Consider the following 15,861-nt stretch of genomic DNA (forward strand, 5'->3'; position numbering starts at 1 on the left):
ATGATCAGCTGTGATTTGGTATCCGGCACAAGCCAAAGCTGGTCAAACACAAAATTGATTACTGTTTTTATTCTATAGATTGAAGATTAAAAGCGATAAAGCAGAGAAACAATTTGCATTGTTATTTATATTTAATATGTGACAATTTGTTCAGCTACAAAAAAAAGTTCCACCAAAAATGATACAAATTTGGGATATAACATCGTACAGCAACCAGTTAGATTGCCTCATCAGACCTAACCGGTGTGTAATACCACATAAGTTGTAAGTGTCATAATTTATTATTATTATTATGGCAGCATGGTGGCTTTGTCTTTAGCACTGTTGTCTCACACCTCCAGGGCTGAGGGTTCGAATTTCATGTGTTTTTTATGTTCTAAGTGCATTAGTGTAGCAGGGGATTATATTTAGAAATAAAGGGAGTTCTTCTCTTATAACTTAATTTTTTTATCTAAGGTTTTTTCCAGGCAGTGACAAGTATGGCAAGTATAAGCACTGAACCCTGACAAAAATAAACAAGAGAATATATCAATCGATAAATGAGTGAATGAAGGATCACTGTTACATGATTTGCATTTTTAAATCAAATTACAATAGTACAGCTCAACTCATGTAGGTTCTATACACATTCACATTTCCCAACCTTTATCCACTTTTTTTTTTCGTGGAGCAACTACCGTTTTGTTATTAGTAAGCAGTGCATTCTACAGGACATGTAAGACATTACACTACAGTACCAGGAAACCAGGTAATGGGTGGAACTTTGCTGATGTCAGGTGGGTGGGAAAAACAGGTGAAATACTTGTATGGATGGAGAGGGGTGGAGTAAAAGAGAGTAAGAGAAACCTGCACGCGAGCTGCCAGCACGAGTCTGTCTGGAGAAACAGGTAGATGTTGTGGAAAGTTTTTCAAGCAGTTCTGCTTAACTCAGATATACCTGTCAGATCTCCCCACTGTTTTTGGAAATGGCAAGAAATTGCATGTCTACAGTTGGACTGCTTTGTTTTTAAAAGGTAAGACAGAGAGCATCATCCAGATTGCCTTCACGACTATTCCAGCATCAAGACTGAACATTAGACTGGATGTACAAGTCTGAACATGCAGCCAGCTGGACTGGAGCAAGAAGACTACTTCGATTTCTTGTTCAAGATCATTCTAATCGGAGACACGGACGTCGGCAAAACGTCTGTGATTCAGAGGTTCAAGACTGGGAGCTTCTCCGAGAGGCAGCAGAGCACGATTGGAGTGGATTTCATCGTTCGCACCCTTAACATCCAGGGCAGGAAAGTTAAGGTCAGTTTTTTTTTATTAATTTAAGGTGTTGTTATTTTAATGACATAATTGTGCAGCTGTTGAAGTAATTAAAAAGGGCTTGACCTCAGCGGAGAAACTTGTTCTGCAAACTTCGACATTTACACCATTTAGGTGGCTCCTTTCATAGTAAGGTAATTTTTAGAAGTGAAATAAACCAGTCAGACCAGCAGCGGGAGTATACAACCTGCTCTACAAGTTTATTGAAACCCACTGTTTCCCCTGCTCACCTCAAGGTTCCTTAGCTGACCACTCTACACTCTACAACCAGCCACTGTCAGTAGTCAGTGTGTACTTGGGCTTTTTTTTTTTCCTGTGGGCAGTGAATGTTGGAGTTGTCTTATGCCTAATATAGTTTACATGCAGGATTTTGGTGTTGACAAATGCATTAACAATCAGGGACTGAAACAGTGGAATCTTTGGAATGCTCAGTCTGCAGAACAGGGTTTAAACGTTTCATTTCACTCCGACAGTGAAAGTGGGGCTTTGCCTCATATTTATAGCCATCAGAAGTTTCAGTTACAAAATACAGATGATTGATTATGTTAATATTTGCTTTTTTTCACATGATTTCTTCCTTCAGGCAAAAAATAAAGGTTTTTCAACATATTATTGTTTTTTTTTTTTGGGGGGGGGGGCAGGGGGATAAATAAGGAACTTATTGATACGTTTAATACACACCCAGATGTATAAAAAAAAATTTTGCTAATTATGGAGATAATTTTACAGTATCTATAAATTTGCAGAATCTTTAGCCACCTTGGGTGGTTTTTCTTATGGTATATGTGTATATACAGTATACTATCAATCTACATTAAGATCAGACTAAATTAGTAAAATATGTCTTTTTTTTTTCAGTCTATAACAAACAGGACTTTGTATGCTGAACTCAATTTCAGTTAAACCAGTGATTTTCTAATTTAATAAAATACAAGAAATAGAAGGCTGGTCTAATACAGTATTGCATGAAAATTTAAAAGTAGCTTTGTATGAAAACACAAACAGGTAAGACTGGAACATGGTTAAGGACGGAGCCTGGTGCGCAAGTTGCAGGTGTGTTAGGTTGCTATAGCACAGCGTGTCTTCAGAGAGCAGCAAAACCTCAGAGGGATGTGAGATACATGAAGCAGTGATTCACATCTATTCACCATCAGGCAGCTTTAAATGATTAACAGAAATGCCATAAAGCACTGGTTCTATAATACTGTATATTAAAACTTTATTATTAAATAAATTATATGGATTTAGTAAGTACACAAAACAAATATAATAAAGTGTTAACGAAAGTGTGGATCTGACGCCAGGTGATCTACCCAATTTTCTCAAAATATCAAATTACCACCACATGATCAGTCTTTCCCCCTAATATATAACAGCTGCTTTCGAAAAGGATGAAGGTTATAATGAGCATCTTGTGATGCGTATAAAGCCAATAATCATACCATCCTAAATTGCTGTAGCAAACATACTTGGAATTGAGCATTAATGACCCTCTTCTGTTTATGTGAATGTCCCTGGTGCCCCACTAATTAACAAGGGCAACGGTAAACCTCCTGAGATGTCAGTTGTGAAAATGACAACCATGCTGAAAAATTCAGCTTAGTCTGTCCGGCTGAGCTAATTAAGCTGATCTACTGGTTACAGCTTCTGAATTACAAGTAAGGTTACAATTGTAAAGAACAGTAAGGGAATTAGAAAAAAAACAACAACAATTGAGTAAAATAAGAAAAACTGGTAATTAGCTTGCCAGCTGGTTAGACTAACCAGGATTTTTCATTAAGTAACTTTGAGAAATTGTTCAGGAATCTCCCTCCTTGGAATCTTCTCCAGGGAGCTCTTCTACATAGGATAAAATCTTAGACAGCAACAACACTTAGAAACTAGGGCCTTGCAACTGAACTCTCTTAGGAGCTTTTTCCTTGCTTAAGTTTGCACATGCAGAGACTCTTGAGACGCTCTCTTGGAAAAGTCTAACTCTGCGTCTTCTGTCACAGATGCAAGTTTGGGACACAGCAGGACAGGAGCGTTTCCGCACCATCACACAGAGCTACTACCGCAGCGCACATGCAGCAATGATCACCTATGATATCACGCGCAAGTCCACATTTAACTCTGTACCACAATGGATCCAAGAGATGGAGCAGTATGGAGCTGCCAATGTTCTACTGGCCCTTATAGGTAAATATAACAGTTTCAGCGAGTGTAAAATCTCAGCCAAGCTGCCTCAAGAAATGTGAAATGATCTTGCATTTACTTTATATTTGTTCATCTGGAGATTTTCTTTTTTTAATTCAGAGTTTTACAAGTGATGCAAAATTTTCACTTATCATACCTGGTGCAGTCTAGGCTTTACACACACTTAAAAACATTACCTTAAACTTTTAAGAATATTATACTTGTCCGAGCCCGAGTCGTTACACGTCTATTTGTTCCCGTTCTGTTTGCTTTTGCAGGTAACAAGTGTGACCTGGAGTCGGAAAGACAGGTTGAGTTTAAAGAAGCATGTGCTTTAGCGAACCAGAAAGGAATTGTAGTAGCACTGGAAACCTCTGCAAAGGAAGCCCAGAATGTGGATCAGGCCTTTACTGTAATGGCACATGAGCTACTGGCATGCAATGGACTGGCTGTAAAGGAGGACGGTTATCGCATGGATTCTCAGCGCATATTACTGCGCTCCAACACCAAAACGATTAACAGCCCCACAGATACGGTGGAAAAAAAGGCATGTCAGTGCTAACACCGGACTCATTGTAAACAGTTTATGCACCTATTACAATCTTTTGTTAATTCAATACTAACTCCAGTTAACACACACCCACACACACACTATGAATACTACTAAGAGACATGTGTTGGTTGTCATACTTTAGTGAACTGTCCACAGTGAGCATACAGATGGCAGATTTGCCTCTCATTTGAAATGCAAGATTTAAAATCAGCTGATTTTTCCTCTTTTAAGACACAAATGCAAAAATATGATTCCTCAAACTTGTTCCAAAAAAAAGCACCTTTACTGTAAATGTGCTTTAAAGTTTGACTGTGGATGAGGTTTCCACGTCAGACAGTTAACCATGTAAAACTGTGTTTACTGTACAAATGATGATGCTGAATATGGTGGTATTCGATTGTCACATCAGTTATTTAAGCATTTGAGGTACAGTTTGATGCTAATGAATGTTTTTGTAGATGCCACAAAGTGTTACTGAGGTTGATGTGTATGTTCTGGACGATCTCCCGACTGTGATATTAAACTTTGTTCATGTTACATTAGAAGCCCTCAAAAATGCTTCCAGAATTAAACAGTACTTGCGATAACTGTTTTAAATGATTTGGTTTACTCTTGTTTTATGAAAAAAAAAATGAAGATACAAAAAAGTATTTTTTTTCACATCTGCACACCTTTCTGAAGAGCTGCACTTACCAAACTTAAAATTTTTGAACTAATGTTCAGATACTTCTTTATATGTGAAAAAGTTCTGCAAACATTTATGCAAGAAAGATTCAAACCCAGACAGTTAAATCTGCAGCATTGTTGAATGTACTAGATAGGTTATTCCACCCCAACCTAAGGTCTTGGATAATTAAGTTTAATTAATATGTAAACCAATGACATCAATGTTGCACTGTTTTCTGCTCTTTGATGTTTATTACGTCTTTTTCGAACTTGATGCTATGCAAAAGAATTCAAAAGAAATGTCACAAAATGTGTTAAATGAGTCCAAGCATTTTTTTTTTCTTTTTCTTAAATCAGACCCTCAGCTGCAAGAGGCTACAGCATCACCCGGAAATCGAACCAGCGATTCCCGGGTGATAGGGCAAGCATTTTTACCACTGCGCCACTTGAACCGAGTTCAAAACTTCTGAAATTATAAATTACTTTCTTGGATAAACACTCACTGCCCACTTTATTAGAAACAACTGAACACTTTATATGGCGGCAGCAGCACAAGAGTACAGATACGAGGGCTTCAATTAACGTTCAAAATCTTGCGTTGTATCTGCAGGATTTTGTGCACCGTGCTGCTGTCACATGATGGCTGGTTATATATTATTGTGGCAGGTGATACCAATAAAATAGACAGTGAATATATGTACAAAAATCTCTCTTAATGTGTTTTACTTGTATGTTTTCCTTCTAACCCGCTTTAGATTTTTTCATGGTGCGCCAGCGGTCTTTGATATTGACTGCCGTGCGGCCTTTAAAAGGGAATGCGCTTTTAATCCTCTCCCATCGTCCCTCGCCGTAAAGAGCCACTCCTTGTTTCACCCATTCAGACTCTTCAACAGTCCACTTCTGCAACAGAAACACAGTAAATACTTCTAAGTAAACATCTCCAACATAACAGAGCAGTTATACAAGTTTCACATAATTTTACAAAGTTTGTACAGTGGCATGAAAAAGTATTCATACCCCTTGAACCTTTCCACATTTTTATCACGTTACAACCACAAGTGTAAATGTAAAGGATTTTACCTTACAGACCAACACAACAAGACAATGTGTGGCATGCATTTGTATCCATATTGTATTTTTATGCTAAGATGCATATACTGCAATTTGGAGTGGCCTGGCTAAGTGACATTTTTATTATTTATGATACAAATATCCATATGCATTACACACACTTTTTCTTTAGCCACATGACACTAAACGTATGCATAATTTACATATTTAACAAGTAAATATATTTACTGAAGCCAAACACTCACTCATCCTCTATACCGCGTTATCCTATATTCAGGGTCACGGGGACCTGGAGCCTATCCCAGGAGACTTAGGGCACGAGGCGGGATACACCCTGGACAGGGTGTCAATCCATCTCAGGGAGTACACACATACACACGCTCATTTACACTACACTACAGGCAATTTGGGAACACCAATTAGCCTAATCTGCAGGTCTTTGGACTGTGGGAGGAAACCAGAGTACCTGGGGGAAACCCACCAAGCACGAAGAGAACATGCAAACTCCACGCACACAGAGATGGATCGAGCCTGGCTGCGCATCGAACCCGGACTCTGTTGTTGCTAACCACTACACCACCGTGCCGCCAAGGACATACACATTTTGTAAAATATTTCCTACTCTACGTATATTCCCTGTTTGTTGCCTGCATAAGAAATATTTTTTAAACACCGGCATTTTGCATCAGAAATCTGTTTTATTGACGCCTGCCTTGTAGCCATTAAAGTGCAATTGTATTTTTAATGAAATACACTCACCTTTCTTTTGGAACCGCTGTCCATTGAGCTTTGACCTTAAAAAAGACAAAAATGCAAATTCACTTTTAACAAAATCTCTTTTTTTAAACTATTACTGTGTATCTTAGCTTCTTGATGCTCTTTTGCATAAATTCCTTAAATTTTAGTTAAAATCTTCTGTATTTTTTTTCTTTTAATAATTAATCCTTAATTAAAATAATTTTCTTTTAATTAATTAAAGTTAGGACCCAAAATTAGGATTTTGCATGTCCTACAACTTTACATAACCCCCACCTTTTTTTTCTTTTACATCAACATACAAGTAAGGCTGTACCTTTATGTTTTTTAGTGGATGCAGAGAACAGTGACTCCTCATCACTCCACTCTTCCTGGGCTCCAGACAAATCCATCCAATTCCTCCTACAGCAAAAAACATATAACTTCATACTAATAATCACATATGGACACCAATTTGAGATTTACTGTTTTTTGGCGAGAACTGAAATAGTCACTAAAATGTATTATCGTTTATATCAAATTATTTACAACGCCACATTAACAAGTCGAGTCTGACTGTGTCCGACTGCAACCAACTGATTTTGGAAGACTAATCTCTCTTAAAATGTGCTGAACTGACATTTTCAAACTCATCATAAGTAAGAATGATGTAGTAAAGAGGATACTAATAAAGCAAAGCCATACCGCTTAAGGGAGGTTCCAGGCCGTTTTGCTGATGGTGGAGAATCATCAACAATGTTTTCTATAGTTTCTTCACTCTGTCCATCTGTCTTTGCGTGTGGGCTGCAGGACATAATTTAGTTACAACCAGTGTTGGGGGACGTTACTTTTTAAAGTAACTAATTACATTACAAAATTACTGTCTTTTAAAAAATACCAATTACATGACTTTCTAATAAAAGTAACTAGTTCGAGTACTTTTCTATTGCAGAAAATGAAAACTCCTTTGTGATTTCTCATGCATGTTGTTTTAGTCAAGACCAAGACCCAAGATTATTTTACTATCATTACTCAGCAAAGTTTAGCTCATAATCTGTTAACTACTAATACCCCTATCTCACCAACACGGTTTCGCACGGTGGCCTTAAGTACGGTTCATCATGATTTACCGCCAGTTTTGGCGCTGTGATTAGGTTTTCATCTTTCCGCGCGTCGGTCCTCGCATAGTCAAACCGCAAAGATGAGATAGGGGTATAACAGCAGGAATAACAGAGGGGAGCGGGTTATAGGGGACGGGGCTTGTAGGACGACTATCACACACACACAGATTGGAAATGACTGCTGTCTGGCAAATTGTCTAAATAAATTACATTTTTGAAAATATAACCAAATAACTGAGTACTTAAATGGCAGACCCAACGCGTTAGATTACTCGTTACATCAAAAAAGTAATTCAAAGTACTCTAATGCGTTACTACAACATGGTAACACAAATAATGCTAAAGATTTTTGGAATGAACTAAACACAGTAACTGAAACACTGCTGAAATAAAATTTAAAAAAAAAAGGGGTTTGATAAGACTTACCTGTTTGATGCTAGTTTCTGACATTCCTTATTAGGTGTGTGTTGGGCAGGAGAAGAGCTGTTTCCATCTTTGCTGGGGGTGGAACATTTCTGAGGCTGGTCAAGCTTAGTGCGATTACTCTTCCTGTAATGAGACAAAAAAAATTATTTTAGCGCAATCAGCATAATGTATTTAGGATCTGACACTAAGGGGATTCAGAATGCATTACTGAACTCTTACAGTGATGGAATACAAACATTAGGTAAAAATAAAGAAAAAGACCAATTAAATACACAATAACAATTGCCCATGCCTGTCTTTGTCCGAACAGTAATAAATATTATTTTAATATGCTTTTGTGCGTTTTGGCATGTGTGTGAGACCTTTACCTTATGCTGATTAGAAAACAATAATATGAACTAACTAGATACTGCAGTGATCAAGTATCTACTAGCCACTAAACTCAACCACAGAAGAAAATGTAATGGTTTGACTCATGAGTTCCATTAATTAACTAAACCAGCTGATTCTAAATAGCACAATTCTTCAGCAATATACAGTGAACTAAATAGTGACATCCTCTTTTTTTGCAGTGGGAACTATGATAAATGGTATCTTTTACCATTACTTTTCCAAGACCGGAAGTGTCAAACACAAACTTAAACTGAAGACAAAAGGTTTGATTAAAAAATAAAAAAAATCATGATAGTACACAACAACAGAAGCACATTTTTGCAGTTCACCTGTGAGAAGCTCTTCCGCGATATTTCCGAACAGGAGCCGGGCTGACAGACAGCGAGCTGAGTGGATCTTCTGTGTTAGCGTTACCCTGCACTGGACTAGAAGTCTTTTGAGAATCTGAGGCTTCTAGATCACTTAGCACACTGTCGTCATCCATCACTAACCGTGCGACACTCACTGTACACACACGAGCAGCTGTCACTTTCTCAGCAGATGAACGAACTGGTGATTCTCCTAGTGAAGGTGTGTCATCTAAACTTCCTTGTTCCAGTTCCGCAGGTTGATTTGTGCTGTTTGTGAGTGTCTCTTCATTTTGAGTGCTGTTTTTCAGCGTCACTTTATCTTGACTAGCAGCATCAGACTGCACAGAAGTGCTGTGCTCGAGGCTTTGCTGCTCTGGCTGCAATTTCTCATCAGAGGGTCTCACTTCACCCGCTGACAAACACTCCTGCTCATTTTCTTCAGAACACTCCAACAAAGGAGTCTCTGCAAGTTTAAGACATAGATCCATGTTATGATCGATGTCATTCTCCTGCTGTGCCTCACACTCCACCTCATCCTCTAGCTGAGTGAAGGGGACAGAGACAGAAAAGTGCTCAGCAAGCTTGGGATAGACGGCCCTCAAGTTGCCCAAGTTCAGGTGCACAGTTACCAAGGGAGCCTGAGAATAAGCTTGAATCCTGAAGGAAAAAAATACACACACAATTTTAAAATACTCAGATTTACTTGAATTTTAAATGCAATGTTGGAAAAAAAGAGATGCATGACATTAAAGGAAACAAATTATGCAGTTTTATAATATCTCAAACATCAACATTTAACAAATTTAAAATTAAAATCTCTTAAATGGGACCAGCACTGGGGGCTGAGTTGTAAGCGCTGTGGGGCTTGAATACCGATCCTTATATCCAAAAGTTAACGACCTAGAGCCTAAGACACCTGCTCGACCACTCCCACATGTTATATTCAATGTACAGTATTCTTGTAAAAAGTTCTCCTTGAAGGTTGCTCGAGCACCACAACTTTGGTTTTATCCAAACTTCCATCAGTAAGCATTTTATAATTAAACTTGCAGTTGAGCACCCCTGAAGATGTTTCCTCAGTTATCTTATTATTCGTGTTAAACGTGCTGTTATCTCATACAGCCGCGCTGCGATTATGGAAAGACATTAGTGTCATACTTAGCCATATGACTAATTGGCGCTTCAAAAAAATATAAAAAAATAAGGATAAGTATCATCATAAGCAAAAATAATTTATTTAATAAATACAATAAATTTTTACCCCCAAACTAACCACACTTTCTGTAAAAAGATTTATAAATAAACTAGCGTGTCTCCACTTAAGGGTCGATATAGCGTCTGCCAAATGCCTAAATGTAAATGTAAATATAAATATAATATCTTCTTACTGTCCAGCTCTAGAGCTGATTTTAGACATGGGATTATCCTAGGGCACGTTTCAAATCAAATACTTGACACTAACTTGACAGTTCAGGATATGAAATAAAATGGTTACCATGCTAGAGCAATTTGGCATCACTGACTGCAGTCCAAAAACATGCAAATAAGTCTAACCGGCGTTCCCAAATTGCCCACAGTGTGTAAATGAAAGTGTGTGTGTGTATGCCCTGTGATGGATTTGGACCCTGTCCAGGGTGTACGCAACCTCGTGCCCCAAGCGACCCTGTATACACAATAAGGCGGTATAAGTGATGAGTGAGTAAGAATAACTAGTAATTATTTAAATACCTTGGGTTATTTTCTGTTGGTGTTTTTTGTTGTGAATTGGCTTGAGAATGGTGCAGGAAAGCTGCATGTTCACCGTTTGCTCTTTCCTGTGTACGTGACTGCTCGTTAACAGTTCTAATGGCTTGGGGCTTATGTGCAGCTGCAACGTCTGCTGTCCTTCCTTGTCTCGAGAGCTTGACCATCTTCAAAGAAAAACAAATAAGACAACCAGTATAACTACACAGAACATAATACCTTTAAACCTGCATCAACCTTGAGGTGTTGCAATGACAGTAAGCGTTATGTCTTTATTGTTAAAACAGGGATCAGGATGGTGGTACTACAGGCAGTAGTAGCAAACTGAAATCTGTTCTTTTAGGAATAATGACATACATAAGTATCATGACTATTCTGCATAAAATTTAAATAACAACTGTATAATATCTTATTTAATGTTAAAATTCTAGTTATGATCCCATAAGCTTATACAAAATCTACTTATGTCTAGTGAATGCCAGTTAGCTAAACACAATACACAAAATGGCACCTTAATTAGAAAAGGCTCTGGAATGGGATGAAGTTTCTCGATAAAGTCCAGCATGTCCTGTTTGAATTCACTGTACAAGATCGTGTTCAGAACTGAATGTGTGCTGCATCGCCTTTTTATCAGATCTAGATACAGCTTTTTCTACAAAACAGAAAGAAAAATGTTCTCATGACTTACAATTGTTCAAATAACTGGACAAAGTACATCACATAAAAGTCTAGGAATGTCTGAGAAACATCTCCCATACTGACCTTATACGCTATATAGATCACAGTACGATAAGAGTATTTCAATAACAATAATACAAGTTATAATGTACCTTGCCAGCTGAGTCCATTCCTTTTGGAAAGTGTTTAATCAGCATCTCCTGAGCTTTTTCAAATTGCTTGCTCTTTATGCAAACAACAATAAGCTGGAATACAATATAAACAAGCACCTTATTTTGATATCATGTACCTGGACCAAAAGTCAGATCTCTCAAAAGACAAATCTCTAACGCAACGACCAGTCCAAAACCTTGATTAAATTTGATGTTAAAAAGCTGGAAATAAATGTCATTGTAGATTAGTTGCTCTTTATCTTTAATGAATTTCAGTTACATTCTTTGCTTATAAATGTTTAGATAACATGACAGACTGGCTCCTAAAGTTACCTTAATGCTTAAATATTAGTGATCACAAGTTGGCTTTGAAAAACTATTTGAAATTGTTTTGTTTCATACACCACTATTTTGGCAAACAGTTAACGCTTTGTTATACAATTAATGCCTAGTCAGCAGTTCTCTATTAGTATTAGTTAGTCGAAATATTTTAAAATATATACTATTTGCATTTAATACATTTCTAAAAATCATCTAAGTCACTGATAAAAAAAAATGAAATAACCAATTATCATAAATAATCATGAGTTACAGCCCTACTTTGTTTTACATTTTTTACAGACAGCTCTCAGGTCTTACCATTTCCCTGATCAAGGTGTGAACTTGCTCCAGTATATCTTGTGCAACATCTTTTTCTGTACAGATAGATTCAAGCACACTTAATGCTGATTCGAGGGGCGTTAGGGGCTTTTGAAATGTGACATCTGCAAATAAATATTAATAATGAAACATCAGTGAAGCAATAAAAAATAAGTAAAATAAAAAGAGACATACTATACACTATCTTAAATAATATCTTATGTTGACAGAGTTACCAAGTTTGTCTCCATCGTTGATCCGTGAGAGAAACTGCATGAATCGCAGTTTGATGGTCATGTCAGAGTGTCCATCAATGGGTCTGACCACTAAACCTGTATTAAATTAAACACATAAATACTAAATCAAATCATTTTCTATTGGCATGCTTGAGAATGTACTGTTAAGGAACAGTCTATATTGAAACAGCAATTTTATATTAACAAGTTTGTGATGTGTTTAGTGTTTCTATTACTAATTTATGAGTCGGGTTTTGTTTCTGTAAGACGATGTGTGATTTACTGAAACCACAAAAGCACAATTTGTGTACAGGTTTACAAGTATACAAAGCTAGGCTGGACAGACTAATCAACTAAAACACTTGCTGCATTGCTCTCTTCAGGAGGAAGGGTTTGACAACTACATCCCAACTGCACCAGGTAAGTACGCTGCCTCATTTGTAATGCAGGAAACTATTCAAGTTTCAACAGCCATCATATGGCCAAAGTATGTGGACACTTGATAAACACACCTATATTTGGTGTTCCTACAAAGTTGGAAGCACATAACTGTGTAAGATGCCTTTACATACTTTAGCGCTTTGCAAACTAAGAGGCCAAAATTCAGTCACTTACTCACTCATCATCTAGACTTACGGCACGAGGCGGGGAACTCCATGGACAGGATGGCAATCCATTGCAGGGTGCGCGCATACACAAAAACAAATTCATACGATATGGGTTATTTGGCAACACCAACTGGCCTAACCTGGATGTCTTTGGGCTGTGGGAGGAAACCAGGGGAACCTGGACGAAACCCACCAAGCACGGGGAGAACATGCAAACACCATGCACACAGATCCAAGGCAGGAATCGAACCCAGCACCTGGTGGTGCAAAGCGACAGTGCTAACCACGAAACTACTGTTGCAATCATTGTCGCAAAACAGCTTTACAGAATCAAAAAAAGTATGCATGACAATGCCTTTGTGCCACGAGCCAAAACTAGTGCTAAACCTTCCCAGAAGCGTGGAGGGTATTATAACAGGAAAGGGGGACTAAATCTGGAATAAGATGGTCAACAAATACTACACATGGGTGTGACAGTCAGGTATTCACATACTTTTGTCCATCACAAGTTAACCCATAAATAAATCATAAACAAATATTGTGCAAAAAGTTTATATTATTTTGGGCAGATATTTAATTTACTCTCTTGAGGTGATTAAAAGGTCTGATACCCAGGTGTGACAGGAAACACTCCAACTTATTGGTCTCATCTGGGCAGAACTGCAAAGGGTCATGCTTAAAAACAACCAGGCTTACAAAAATATTTATTACACGAGCTGATTCAATCCTATAACAAACAGCCAAATGTGTTCATGGGTTAAAGCTGTTTATTTACGCGCCTCTGTGTTATTTTATTATGATTACCGCTAGATCTTAGATATGTTGTATAATATGTTGTTTTAAATTTCACTAAATAAACAAAGTTTAGACGCTAACTAGCTAGCATAGCAGGTTTAATATCGTGACACAAACTCAACATACTTTCGATAAGGTTCCTGAGCTGGGTGAAACTATCATAATCCTCATTTCGAAACGCTTCGAAAGCTTTAGAAACATAAAAGTCAAAACTCCAGCGGTTAATAATTTGTTCGTCGCTAAGTCGTTTGCTGTTGCTCTTCCTGGACGCCATGTTCGTGTGGCTTCATAGTGTTTTTTATCTGGCGCGAAAATCCTTCTTCTTCTGCAGTTTTTTTTCCCCTTTCGGGGTTGCAAACGTGCTGTTTTATAGCGCGCCCCCTACCGGCCCAATTACTTGTCATAATTATGAGTTAAATTAATGATGGATATTTTAGATATACTATACATGAAGTATAAAATGAAATCTAACTATAGGAAATGTCGATAAGCGTGTAATTTTTATAATAATTAATATTTTACATTCATTGTTCTTGTTTTACACATAAAATAAGGACTAACATGCACTGCAAACACACACACACACATCACTTCATTCCATATTTCACTTTTCACTCATACTGCAGCTGTCATACTAACACAGATTAGTATGTTAATTTAAATGTTTAAGTTTAAAAAATTTTCTTAGAGCCATTTTCCCCCAAAAGTTTCTAGATGGATGAATAAATCTTTCTATACTATCCTATCTTTCCCTTTTAGGTCACAGTCATATAAGCATTTCACTGCAAATCATACTGTGTATGGTTGTGTATGTGCCAAAAAAAAATTAAGTATTACATTATTTGCATTATCTTTATCTGAGTTTAACACCAGTGCTGTAAATATTCTTAATGTTTTCTTATTTATAGTTTGGTCTTTTACAGAGCGCAGTGCTTTGTTACTAGGTCAGGGACTAGAAGTAACATGAGCCTAAAAACCCTATTGTTGGGTTAGTACAGAAGTAGTAAACACAAGACATTTATTTAGTCTTTGTTTGAGGACAGCCAGTGATTCAGCTGTTCAAACAGAAAGGAACGTTTATTTCATCACCTGGGTGCCAGCACTAACAAGAACCTTGATGCATGTCTTCTGTGTACCCTGAGGGATGAATCAAGCTACACCGGAGGCTCAAAGGAAAGGTTTGGAATAGGGGTGTGATAAGAGCTTTGGTGGTGGCGAGCATTCTTTAGAGATTTAAATTAGATGCAGGCAGGGACAGGAAGCCACTGAAATAAATACAATAATGGGGTTCTGTGAGAGAACATAATAATAAACACAAATGTTTCAAAATATCTTAGAATTTATATTTATAACAGTTCTAAAAATCAATCTAAGACATATAATAACTCGTGTACACACTAAACTGAGCCATGGTGCCTGCAAAGGACAGATATTTACTTACCAAGGTGTGTATCTGTCTTGCATGTAATGTTCCTGGATCCACATCACCCTAAACGTCAAGGGTTACTTAGGTCCTGCTACATGGTACAGTATGTACATCATTTAAGTTATGATAACAAAACTTTAACACATGAAGAAAGGATTCAGCACTGTTGTCTCACACTTCCAGGGATGGGAGTTTGAATCTCAACCTCAGTCTGTGTTTAAGTGTTCTTTCTTTGTTTGTGTGATTTTTTTTTTTACATAGTCCAAAGATGTGAGGTATAGGCTGATGCTCCTGTGCCCTGTGATGGTATGGCACCCATACAGGTTGTCCCTCGCCTTGTGACCTGAGCTTCCTAGGCTAAGCTCTCGCACAAACCTATGCATGATTCGCAGTATTAAAAATAAATAAATTAACATTATGCCCAAAATTTGTGTCACATCCATATGTATTTGTTAAATATCCTATTCTAGATTTATTCCCCCTTTGCTGATACTATAGCTGTTCTGAAAAAAACTTTTCACAAACATTTGGTGTGTGTTTTTTTTGGGGGGGTGGGGTGTGTGTGTTTATTTAACTACAAGATACTGATGTTGGGGGAGACAGCCTCGGGCACAGTCAGTGTTCCAGTTCATCCAAAAGGTTTCCAGGGGCACTGTCATGCCATTTGTGCATATGGGTGACTGTCATGTTAAAACAAGTTTAGGCCTTTTAGCTGCAGGAAACAGAAATTGTAATAATACAGCATACACAGACATCTTTCATTGCAGAGTTGATGCAATGAAT

At 37.6% G+C, this 15,861-nt stretch overlaps 2 protein-coding genes across 3 annotated transcripts; one reads left to right on the forward strand and one right to left on the reverse strand.

The window, feature by feature from the left end:
- The first annotated feature begins 807 nt into the window (after nt 1-807).
- LOC128534061 (ras-related protein Rab-19-like) lies at nt 808-4,518 on the forward strand. The gene is made up of 4 exons (XM_053508349.1): nt 808-887; nt 1,014-1,293; nt 3,306-3,489; nt 3,765-4,518. The coding sequence occupies exons 2-4, from the start codon at nt 1,099-1,101 to the stop codon at nt 4,046-4,048; spliced, it is 663 nt and encodes a 220-aa protein (XP_053364324.1). The 5' UTR covers nt 808-887; nt 1,014-1,098; the 3' UTR covers nt 4,049-4,518.
- A 419-nt stretch (nt 4,519-4,937) lies between these two features.
- terfa (telomeric repeat binding factor a) lies at nt 4,938-13,946 on the reverse strand. Of its 2 annotated transcripts, none has more exons than XM_053508342.1 (12): nt 13,779-13,946; nt 12,250-12,345; nt 12,014-12,138; nt 11,375-11,467; nt 11,056-11,196; nt 10,530-10,711; nt 8,781-9,458; nt 8,059-8,181; nt 7,217-7,315; nt 6,849-6,934; nt 6,536-6,570; nt 4,938-5,605 (listed from the first exon to the last, which is right to left on the reverse strand). In XM_053508342.1, the coding sequence occupies exons 1-12, from the start codon at nt 13,924-13,926 to the stop codon at nt 5,447-5,449; spliced, it is 1,965 nt and encodes a 654-aa protein (XP_053364317.1). In that variant the 5' UTR covers nt 13,927-13,946; the 3' UTR covers nt 4,938-5,446. The 2 variants fall into 2 exon arrangements, with proteins under 2 accessions (XP_053364317.1, XP_053364318.1); XM_053508343.1 differs by lacking the exon at nt 13,779-13,946 and adding an exon at nt 12,886-13,768.
- Between the last annotated feature and the right edge of the window lie 1,915 nt (nt 13,947-15,861).

The sequence above is a fragment of the Clarias gariepinus genome, chromosome 12, assembly GCF_024256425.1.
Source record: "Clarias gariepinus isolate MV-2021 ecotype Netherlands chromosome 12, CGAR_prim_01v2, whole genome shotgun sequence".
NCBI lineage: Eukaryota > Metazoa > Chordata > Actinopteri > Siluriformes > Clariidae > Clarias > Clarias gariepinus.